This window comes from Pholcus phalangioides, unplaced genomic scaffold (genome assembly GCF_987345545.1).
Source record: "Pholcus phalangioides strain wild (caught in Gottingen) unplaced genomic scaffold, Ppha-v1.0 ptg000022l_1, whole genome shotgun sequence".
Classification (NCBI taxonomy): Eukaryota; Metazoa; Arthropoda; class Arachnida; order Araneae; family Pholcidae; genus Pholcus; species Pholcus phalangioides.
The window spans coordinates 38,705,091-38,717,445 of NW_028301615.1; the positions used below are offsets into that span (position 1 = coordinate 38,705,091).

Genomic DNA, 12,355 nt, shown 5'->3' on the forward strand with positions numbered 1-12,355 from the left:
GAAAAAAAAAAAAATTGATTCCGTAAGCAATATTAAAATATATATCATTAAATTTGATTGTCAGTATTTGATTGATAATAAAAATCTTTTAATTGCCAGTTTTTTAACATTTATGTAAATAAATTGCACGGTTAAAATTCTTTATCAATTGAAATTACTAATAATTCTATTTTCAATTAAAAACACCAATTTTACTTATAATTGTGATGAATTTTAAGAAAGCTGATATTCGGCCAAATCACTATTCGTCCCATCCCTAGTTGAGAACCACAGATATTTAGAACTGCAACATTGCTAAGTTAAGCTCGTCATCATCAAATGATATGATTGGGTGAGTAGAGAAGTGAGGTGAGAATATTCTCGGAGAACGAGAATACAAATACAACGCCACTACAGACAAAATGCCCAACGAGGTGGCTGATAAAAAGATGCCCATAAAAATATGGTTGTCATATATTTCAAAAATACAGCAACCCAATTAAAAATGCAGTTAACACAAATTATAAACAATATATACACATGATAAAATATTATACAATGCCCATAAAGAATACTTATGGTTGTCTTATTCTAAGAATGGATAGCTTCTAGATTTACCCCCACATGTTTATTGTACTTCTTTTTAAACGTGTCAATTGTGTTACAATTTACTACCTCCGGGGGTAAGCTATTCCATTTATTAACAACCCTATTAGAGAAAAATTCCCTGCGACACCATAGCCTTGCATTGTCCCTCACCAATCGATACTGGTGTCCCCTTGTAAAAGCAGTCGATTGGCGGTGTACTAAAAGTTCATGGTCCATCCTATCCATCCCATTGAAAATTTTAAACACTTCGATCATATCTCCTCGACACCTGCGTTCATCCAATGTAAACATATTCAAAAAATGAAGTCTCTCTTCATAACTCAAGCCCTGTGTGCCAATAAGGACACGCGTAGCTCTTCTCTGCACCCCTTCAACCAAGTCTATGTCCCTCTGTAGGTATGGTCCCCAAAACCTTACAGCATACTCCAGTCCAGGATGAACTACGCCTCGAAAAAGCGGAAGAATGATTTTAGGAGAACGCAAAGAGACCTTTTTGAAAATGAGACCACAAGCATTCTATTCGCTTTGTTGACCACCGCTGAGCAATGTTCAGAAAACCTAAGTCGCTCGTCAATGAGAATTCCCAAATCAGTGACCCTAGTTGAATCCGGGATATTTTCAACCATTCAACTCGTAAGAGAACCGTGGGTTGTTCAAGCCAAAATGAGCGACCATGCACTTATCTACGCTAAACGTCATGCTCCATTCATTTGCCCATGCTGCAATCCTGTTTAAGTTGGTCTGGAGCAACTCCCTATCGCTTTCATTCCAGATTACCCCCATTAGCTTCACATCATCTGCGAATTTGCTAGTAATCCCATCGATACCCTGATCGAGTTTGTCGATAAAAAGTGAAAAAAGTATGGGGCCAAGGACACTTCCCTGAGAAACTCCACTTGTGACGTCTGCATATTCTCCTTGATGTAAAAATTGGAGAATAATCGAGAATTTTTCATTTTTCAATTTAATTTTTTCAATCAATCATTTTTCTTTTAAATAATTTAAATTTTTTTACTTATTTTGTTTATATTGCGAAACATAAATCAGTTTTCATTACCTGAAACATTTACAACAAAACAATTTTTGGTATAATCACTCCCCAATGACAACTTTTAAAACTCTCATCATGACCTGGAGAATATTCTGTGAATATTCTCCAGGTCATGATGAGTGGTTTTAAAAGTTTGGTTACGAAGATTTTAGAAACCATTAAATTAAAACATTAAAAAATTATTTTAAAATTAGATAAATTTTCAGAAATAAGTTCACAACAAATCAAAGTTGATTGATAAAGGAAGCAATTATACAACCACCTTCATTCTAAGAAGATACAGAACAGTTGTTTTTTCAATGCACATACACTTAAATTCTGCATCACTCACATTTCTTTAAAAATTGTGCAATTCACCGAAGAATATTTTCTCAAAGGACTACTATTATAAATTATACTACAGAATATTCTTATCAAAAATAATTATTATTATTCTCAAGTTATTTATCGAGATTATTTATTATAATACATGTTATTACATATATTCTTGATAATAACTTCAAAATAATTATTTTCTGTAAGAATATTCCCCAGTAATTTATGAAAGTAGTCCTTCCAGAGAATATTCTCAAGGATATTATGTGTAACTATATTATAAATAAGAGGAGAATATTCTCATCAAGAACTTACAAGAATTTTCTCACGTTATTTATAATAGTAGTCCTAGCAGAGAATATTCTTGAATATTCTCCCCGATGAGAATATTCTCCAGAATAGCCTATTCTCCGAAAGATTATTCTCGAGAATTTTACATCTCTATGGGTGAGAGACCTACGTTTCGACAATGAAATGAAAAAAATGTGAAAAAAATACAAGGAAACTTGGTTTGAAACAGAGTTTGACAAATACAGCAAAAAATCTAGGCACCAACCACATAGTTTAGGAGTCAGTGTATTTCTTTTTACCTCAGCTAGTAATTACAAATAGAAAATTTTAGGTGCCAACATCAATTTTTCAGTCGCCATGGTGACCTGGCGTCTGGGATTTGTCAAGCTCTGGTGAGTGATTAGATAATTTTTCACAATTTTTTCTAAGGAATATGCCACTGAAGCGTACCAAATTATTTGGAAGAAGAGTCCAATGAGCAGACCTGTCACAAATGCCACCGTTTGTGCTAAGATCTCCGTTTGGCTGTTGCGGTTCCTTGCCAGTACCATGCTGGCCTCCAGTCGCCATTACTGCAAAATAAAAGACAAATTTTAAATTAAAACAAATCAGGTAAGTCTTTATTATGAAACCTTTTTCATTAAAACTGATTTGCTAATCTCCCCCCCCCCCAATCACCTGAGTTATTACTATAATCGATTGAAACATTTAAACAATGCTGAGCAGCAAAAAAATAAAAGATTAATTAGCCATCTACAATAAAAAATATAACATCAGAAACAAAAAATAGTCAACCACTGCGGATTATACAATGACATTTTTCTCGAAATAGTGAAATTCATATATGAGCTATTCTTAGAGATGGAACTAATATTCGGCTACTATTTGATATTAGGCCATTTGCTGAATATTTGGTTCAGCCAAATAATGCTTAGGTATTCAGCTGAATATCTGTAAATCTAAGCACAACTAATTTTAAAAAATCACATTAATTGGAATTTTTTGCATAAATTAAAAATTTACTGCTTATATTTTATTGTGTGGTGTATATCCCTTTCTGTGAAAGAGGTTATGTCAGGATGAATTTCTAAGATAAAAACATGAAACTGAAAATATGATCTCACTGCAATAAGGTGGAAGTGAGCACGAATTACACAAGTTCACTGTGGGGTCATTCAAGTATCACGTCAGCATCGAGGGGGGGAGGGAAGAGGGGTTTCGGATTTGCTGACTTTTGCTGACAAGGGGGGGGGGGGGGAGAGGGAGTCGAAAATGGCTGAAAATCTGCTTAAGTAATACTTGAATGGCCTCCAACAGCTGTATTCAGAGTTTAAACTATAATCGAAATGAATGGAGATAGAAACAGATTGGTTAAGCTGATCTCTAATCCTTCAATCTGCAATTGTAGTTAAACGCTGTCTGTGAATACGGCCGTAACTGAAAGTTCTACCGATACGTATTGAGCTACTGAAAGAGTCAAACGAGGCAAAGAAAAACTAAAAAAAAAAATAAGTTTATAAGGGGACGTCGTGTCGGAGGTGCGTCTCTTTTCCGGGAGGTGGCGGAATATCCCTAGACACTTTATATTGGAGGGGTGTCCAATTTATACACGAAACTATGGAACTTAACGAAGAAGCCTTTATTTCGAAGCACACTCAAAACAGACAACCATCCAGGACGGAAGCCACATTCCAACTCACGCTCTCTTCCCTTGGAAGATAGATTTTCTCTTCTCACCTTCTTTTAACAACGTATAAACAAACAAAATGCATTATGTGCTGTAAGACCACCGAGAGTTAGTAAAAATGTTCACACTAGAAAAATAGATTCGTTACAATCTCCCCCCCCCCCCCTGGCTCCGACCATGTCTCGGCGAGGAGCCAGTAAGAGCCATCTTTCCTTTGGAAGTAGTTCCTGACTGACGCAGCAGGAAGCTCCGGGCAACTACAGACACTCTTGCGTCAGGTTGAAGTTTGGTCCTTGAATAGCACCGGTTCTCAGGATGCCCACTAGGGTTCGGATACACTTTTGAAGAACGGCACTCTCTTGGGGTCAGGGTAACCATGGTTGTGGTCTCAGCATCTCGTAATGGAGTCAACTTCCTTTGGAATCGGTACTGCTTTACGGGATTCAAAGCGAGTTCTTGTTTCCTCCCGTTTAGGAAATCACCTTCCTGAGCAGATTCAACGTTTTCAATGATCTTATTCAAAACATCACTCCCACGTTGGGACTCGAGGAGAGTCCGTGAACTCTTCTCCACTACAATGAAGTTCAACAGTTCACACTGCTCGACTCCTTTACCAATTGGGCTGGATAGCTTATCAGCATGGCTACCTGGACAGTTACGGGCAATATGATCACAATTTTTACACTGGTAACACACTACCTGATCCCAACATCTTCGGGCAACGTGTCCACGTCGACCGCAGTTATAGCAAGCATGCCATCCTCGCAAGGTCGAGCGAGAATTTGATACATGATGACTCGGCATTTTTCGTAGCCTTCTCCAGGGCCACCTCTATAGTGGTACACCTTGTCATCACTACTCATGTTGATCTGGGGCTCGAGGAAAGGTCTTCCTCCCCCTGACTTGGAGCATCTTTGGGATTCTGCTGAGAAGGAATAATGTTCTCGCTGCTCGAGGAAAGTTATCAGGCCTCCTCCTGGCTTGAAGCATCGCTTGAACTCCAGCGGGAATTAATCAAGTTCTCGTTGCTGAGAAGTAAGGTGGGTACCTTTATCTTCATGAAGTCGACATGAGGGTGACTCAGCAAGTAGTGCCAGGAGGGCACTGTTTTCAGATGGGCTTTTGATGAACGGATGTCACTTCTCAGGGGCTTCAGAGAAGTACCACTTTCCTTGCTGAACATCCAGGACGATACCAGCATCACTGAGAAAGTCGGTACCGAGAAGAGTTCGGTTTTCTCTGGCCTGTGGTAACACCATCATCTTGGTGGGAATCACTTTACCTTTGACGTTAATGTCCACAGTCGTAGTTAGGACTTCGGCTCTACGAGCATATTCATCGGCTAATCTCATAACGATAGTCTTGTGGGAAAAGGGCAAACCATGTTCTTGTAGGAGATGATATAGCTTCTCCTCTGCCACCGAATGTGTGGCACCCGTGTCAGCACACACTGCTCCACGCTTATGACCGATCATGACTTCTATAGCATTTCTTTGACGTCTCTCAGTTGAGAAACTGTAAAACTCCAAGGCGTCGACACCAACTTCTGGGGTGTTCGTGGCAGGATTGCACGTTCCACTTCGGGACTTGACGACACCAGGTTCTCCGCACCCGTAACATCTTAGAATATGACTGCTACTGGCATCTTTCGATTCCGTATTAGGATGGGATGATAAACTGTATAAGTCCAAAGCGTTGACACTGGGTCCTGGTCTATCTGATGGAGGATTACACGTTCGGCATCGGGACTTGGTAACACCAGGTTCCCCACAACCATAACATCTTAAGACCGGATGACGCCCTGCATCTTCCGATTCCAGATTCGCACGTTGATTAGAATGAAAGTCGCTTTGTTGCACTGGGGACCTAGGGGGTTCATGTTGCTTTGACTGCAACTTCTTCCTCTCACATTGGATCTCGCTCTTTTTGTTTCAAAGGTTATCATAAGCATCAAGCTTCTCCACAATCTTTTCATGGGTAGTCCACTCACTCCACACATCCAGAAAATGTTCTTTTACTTCGGGTGGAATCCTCTTCTTCATTTGATCTGAAATCATCAGATCTTTCAGCTCGTCAAAGTTTCTAATGTTTAGTTCGGACAGCTAGCCTTCGAAATAACTTTGGATCTCAAAGTGATAGTCCTTCCAGGTACTTTTCTGTGAGTAGAGAAGAACTGCTGGAATCTTTCCGCACACAGCTTGAAACGGCATAAGAGAACCTCCCGGATGTGGTCGTAATCATGGGCCTTATCTTCAGGTTCTCGAGCAATGAGTTTAGCAACTTCATTCGGCAAAACTCCCAGCAGATACGCAACCCAGTTCACCTTCTCCACTTTCAAGAATTTTAGCTGTCTTTTAAACAACTTTAGGAATAGCGACATATCATCTTCACTCGGATTGAAATTCGGGATCAACCTCTTCACGTCAAACTTGGGCTGATCGATGAGAGCGACGGATGGCTCTTCTACCGGTTCCGGGAGTTGTTGAAACTCAAGCTGCAACCACATATTTTCAAGTTCAAACGAACGTTCTCGTTTCTTTTCTTCTGCGATTCTAGATCGTTCCTTTTCTTCAGCGATCCTAGATTGTTCTTTTTCTTCGTTGATTCTAGCTCGTTCCTTTTCTTCGGCGATTCTAGATCTTTCCTTTTCTTCGTCGATTCTAGCTCGTTTTTCTTCTCCCTCTCTTTCTCCAATAATAGTAGCCAGAAGGGCCTTTACGAATTCTTCCTCATAACCGTAAGACTTTGTTATTACATGCTTGAGATCTACTACATGCGAATCATTCGGAACTTCCTCTCCTAATTCTAGAGCGAGTAGGATCAAATCACATTTCTTACCTTTGGCCAAGTACGCCATTTCGATTTTAGGTGCTATCAGGAACCTCACAGTTGAGATCGAATGTTTGTTTCGTACTGCCTTGAGTTCGAGCCACGACGTTGGGCGCCAGTTTTATAAGGGGACGTTGTGTCGGAGGTGCGTCTCTTTTCTGGGAGGTAGTGGAATATCCCTAGACACTTTATATTGGAGGGGTGTCCAATTTATACACGAAACTATGGAACTTAACGAAGAAGCCTTTATTTCGAAGCACACTCAAAACAGACAACCTTCCAGGACGGAAGCCACATTCCAACTCACGCTCTCTTCTCTTGGAAGATAGATTTTCTCTTCTCACCTTCTTTTAACAACGTATAAACAAACAAAACACATTATGTGCTGTAAGGCCACAGAGAGTTAGTAAAAATGCCCATACTGGAAAAATAGATTCGTTAGAAGTTGTAAATTTTATGATACATTACTAGTTGAAAATAATTAATGGGTGAATTTTCTTAATTAGATGTAAAATCTTAACAAGTTTTGAAAAAATAATATTCTGTAATATTAAAATACACTGAAGAGCCAAAAAAACTGGTAACCTGCCTAATATCCACCATGAATCCTGCAGGGCTGTCCATAAATCCGTAGGAGTAAGAGGGAGTGGAGATCTCTTCTGAACAGCACGTTGCAAGGCATCCTAGATATGTTCAATAATGTTCATGTCTGGGGATTTAGGTGGCCAGCGGAAGTGTCTAAAGTCAGAAGAGTGTTCTTGGAGCCACTTTTTAGCAATTCTGGAAGTGTGGGGGTGTCGCATTGTCCTGCTGAAATTGTCCAAGTCCGTCGGAATGCACAATGGACATGAATAGGTGCAGGTGATCAGACAGGATGCTTACGTACCTGTCACCTGCCGGAGTAGTATCTAGACGTATCAGGGGTCCCATATCACGCCCCATACCATCACAGAGCCTCCACCAGCTTGAACAGTCCCCTCTTGACATGTAGGGTCCATGGATTCATGAGGTTGTCTCCATACCCGTACACGTCCATCAGCTCGAAGCAATTGGAACCGAGACTCGTCAGACCAGGCAACGTGTTTCCAGTCCTCAACAGTCCAATGTCTGTGTTGTCGGGCCCAGGTGAGGCGTAAAGCTTTGTGTCGTGCAGTCATCAAGGGTACACGAGTGGGCCTTCGGCTCCGAAAGCCCATATCGATGATGTTTTGTTGAATGGTTCGCACGCTGACACTTGTTGATAGCCCAGCATTGAAATCTGCAGCAATTTGCGGAAGGGTTGCACGTCTGTCACGTTCAATGATTCTCGTCAGTCGTCGTTGGTCCCGCTTTGCATGATATTTTTCCGGCCACAGCAATGTTGTAGATTTAATTTTTTACCGGATTCCCGATATTCACGGTACACTCGTGAAATGGTCATACGTGAAAATCCAAATTTCATCGCTACCTCGGAGTTGCTGTCCCATCTCTCGTGCACAGACTATAACACCACGTTCAAACTCACTTAAATCTCGATAACCTGCCATTGTAGCAGCAGTAACCAATCTAACAACTATGCCAGACACTTGTTGCGTTATATAGGCGTTGCTGACCGCAGCGCCGTACTCTGATTGGTTCCATATCTCTTTATTTGCATACGCATGCCTGTACCAGTTTTTTTGGCTCTTCAGTTTACAATACGTCATAGGGTAAACTTGACTTTCAGTAAATCATGGTAATATAAATCTTTCAATTACCAAAATTTTTTTTAATTTATTTAAATGAACTGCACGATTAAAATTCATCATCATATGGAATTACTAATTTTATTTTCAATTAAAAACATAAATTTATAATTATAACAAATTTTAAGAAATTAACATTTGGCCAGATCACTATTCGTCCCATCCCTAGTTATTCTCACAAAATTGTGTTCCCAGTCCGTATTTTAAGTTTTATAATGATAACTTTCTACCTTAAAACAAAAATATATTCCTATTTTTAATTATATTTTTAGGATCAGCAAAGCTTGTATACTTTTATATTCCATTTTTTTCATAATTTTAATCCGGGAGAACTCGCTGCATGAGATTCTCTCTCATGCAATGAAATATTTTGCTTCACGCTCAAAACTAAGAAAGGTCAGATTTTCTGCTCTTGTCTAGCTGGCAGTTGGAATGGCTGGTACAACCATCTTGATAATCAGTTACAAATTAAGAAAACCTCACACTCAAGTTCTCATGCACTAGCAAACCTAGCGAGTTCTCACGGATTAAATAGCTTTTATCCATAGTTTATAATTTTTAACATAATGAAAATTTTCCCAGCTCTTTTTTTTCCATTTGTTACATTTGAAAAACATTGATGGCAACTGGTGTTGCAGAACCTGAGCCAATCAAATATAATGTTGAAACGGTTAAAAAAATTACTGTCATCACTTGAACTTTCTTTCAAATACATTTCAATCGAATTCAAAAATTATATTTATTTGTATATTATATAATACAGGAAAAAATATGCGAGTGTTTTTTTAAAATGTCTTGCTGCTGGCTATTTTTTCAGGAGAAAAATACAGGGGTGCATAAGTAACAGCACACATAGCATTATACCGAAAAACCGTTGATCCTAGAGGTACACTTCCAATTAGAAAAAGTACCCAAATAACGTATCACTCAGATATGTCATTCATGTTACAAGGGGTTGTATAGTCATTAAAGTAAAAGTAACAAAATTAACTTTTTATACAATCCCAGTGTCCCAAAATCCCATTAAAAAGTTATTGCCGTCTCCCCTGTTACCATTAAAAAGTATAATTTACGGCCAAGAAGACATGCATCGGTCGTTTCACCGACATCTAATAATCGATACAATTTACGCCCAAGAAGACAAGTGTCAACTGTTTCATCCTTTTCCGGCGGGTGTGAATGAAATGGAGATGCCGGACATATAGACATCAATTTATATCTTATTACAGCTTGATTGCCGAGATTGTTATATTCTAGATTGGATAAATTCACTTCCAGATTCTATCACATACAAGGAAAAAATTATTCTTTGATTATTTATATAAGGACTATTACGATTACGGACTGATTATCTGTGGATGATGCTATATGATCACAATTTTTACGATTATTTATTCCATATTATTTATTGTATATATGTATATCATTGTTATTTTCACATAAATTAATAAATTTCCAGATACACCCATCCCCCGGGAAAGCTTCGATATCTATCTGAGATGGGAAGCGGGGTGTGTCCGGTCCTTCAATGTTCAATGCCTCCCCTGATGCCACAAAAATCCGCATTTCTAAGTGCAATATTCCTTGAGGTATGCAAATTTGGAAAAGGAGGAAAGTTGGGAAGAAACAGCATTAATTTTCCCCACATTTGTTTTTTTTGGTCTACACATATATTGTATTTCATGTATTATATTATTTACTATATGCATAATTTTCAGAGAAAACCGTGGTTAATCCAGCTTTTATAAGGTCAAATCTATATCCAACACATCAAATTACATAAGAAATGTGATATCAGTGGGGTTTGAACCCAGGTCCTCGTGATGAGACTCCATCACTCTTTTTTACATAAAAGTCTTTATATTTTGAGTTTTAAATATTGCACAAGTTTTTATTCACTGAACCTAGAGAGACTTTTATGCTCTGATAGTTTTATTATTCGAAAGAGAGTCCGGGTTTTTATTCCTTATAATGCAGAGAATATTTATACAACAGGAAGAACCATTGTATTACTTAAAAGATATCAGTTTGATTTTTTTATTCCTGAGTACTCAATCCAAAATCATGTTATTGTAGTTCATTTTATATGTTGCTTCATTTTCAATCCTGACAGGGTTTAAGCTACGGTCACATTTTTTGCAAAAGGCAAAAGTAGTAGCCACTTTTGCAAAAATGCGTACAGGAGGTATGAAACGAGAAGACATCCAACCATGAATCATTACCATTGCAGCATTTTGCTAAAGCTTCCCCCCCCTTTTTCGCTTTTTTACTAAAGGAATTTTTTATCTAGCTTAAACCCTGAATCCTGATCTCATCGCCTATCTAGTCTACCAAATTTTATTTTTAATCTTGATCTCTTTTGATAATGCTTTGTTTGCTATTGTTTCAACTGCTACAGCATAATTACCTTTGGTAGATTCTTTTTATTTGGCAGGAAAGATGTCTGAAAGCATGATTCTTTTTCACTCGTGACGACTTCCCTTCATGCTTTCAGACTTTTTTTTCACTTTATTTTCAATACGCATGGTGACCCCCAATGTAATGACTTTTTTTTCACGTGAAACAAACAGCTTTTGTGGCTGGCAATTCAAAATCGGCAAAAAAAAACACATACAATTACACAAAAAACACAAGTAATAATACATAATAAATCTAATACGGTCGAATTCTGTTTTAACGAATAGCGTTGTAGCGAAAATGTAATTTTAACAAACACTTTTCTAATCCCCCCCAGATAAGTTTACATAGGAAAAATGCAATAAGCTGGAATTTCTTTATAACAAAATTTCCTTATAATGAAATGATTTCTCTGGTTTTTTGGAGTTCATTATAATGGGATTCGATTGTATGCGGTAATAAAACTGCAAAGAAATTATCACAAAAAATTGAATTAACAAAATATGTGGTTAATTATCGGCTGATAAAGGGTTGCCAAAACTAGAAAAACACTCATTTGGCTATCAGGGTTGTCAATTTTGGTGTTGACCACGCTTATGGAAAATTTACCTATTCGCCACACGAAAGAAAAAAAACCTAGAGCTGTTCTTCAAACTGAGAGTGGAATGTAATGATTATCTGTATAATGGGATAACACTGAAACCTCGATAAAACCATACTCTGCGGTCAAAGAAAAAAAAAAAATTATTGTTGAAGGGATTATTATAAAATGAAGAATAACTATGTCTATTTTTGTTTCCGACGTAGAAATTGTCAGAATTTGTTGTTCAGTGTACTTAGTGATTAGTGAATTAATGAACAATCTGGTTACAGTGAAACCTCAAAACCTAGAAAAATATATGGTTGTAGCTGGAGTACCGTTATATCGAGAGGCAGCATAGCATTTAGAATATAGACATTTCTAAACAAGACTTGGAACAATATCGTTGTAGAGGGATTTATCATTATACTACCAAGCATCATTGCAGAGGTTTCGCTGTAATGCCGATAACTATCAAATTGCGCGGCACGGTTGGATATTGAGATCAAGGAGGCAAATAATTAAAGCAATATAAATGGAAACGATAGCATCTGTGATTATTAAAGCCGTGCCCAAAGAGTATACTCATCACTGGGTGGAAAATTATCCTAATTGACGTATTGTTTACATTTCCTTCATGATGCACGAATAATCATGGCAATCATGAATTATCACTTTTGAATCAAAGTTCATTTATTACGAGTTAAAACATTACCGTATTTAAAATGACCGATTCCACTGTGGACAACTTGAGACACGATAATAAAATACTTATAAAACCCCAACGTCAGTTATCGGTAAAAATAATTCAGCGAAATATCGGTGGAATTTCCCAAGTGTTGCCATACCCGAAGGTTGAAACTTGATTCTTTGATGATTGATTGTTTTAACAC

The 12,355-nt window shown here is 37.9% G+C and overlaps 1 protein-coding gene across 4 annotated transcripts in view; it reads right to left on the reverse strand.

The window, feature by feature from the left end:
• Nucleotides 1–12,308, reverse strand: part of LOC149070417 (uncharacterized) — a 117,672-nt gene extending 105,364 nt beyond the window's left edge. For 2 of the 4 annotated variants that reach the window (XM_089250146.1, XM_089250145.1), the window contains exons 1-2: nucleotides 12,178–12,308; nucleotides 2,696–2,817 (exon numbers count right to left, since the gene is read on the reverse strand). In XM_089250146.1, the coding sequence (XP_089106272.1) occupies nucleotides 2,696–2,815 (120 nt within the window). In that variant the 5' untranslated portion in view covers nucleotides 2,816–2,817; nucleotides 12,178–12,308. The remainder of the gene's footprint in view (nucleotides 1–2,695; nucleotides 2,818–12,177) is intronic. The other 2 variants (XM_089250147.1, XM_089250149.1) reach the window with 2 other exon arrangements.
• Between the last annotated feature and the right edge of the window lie 47 nt (nucleotides 12,309–12,355).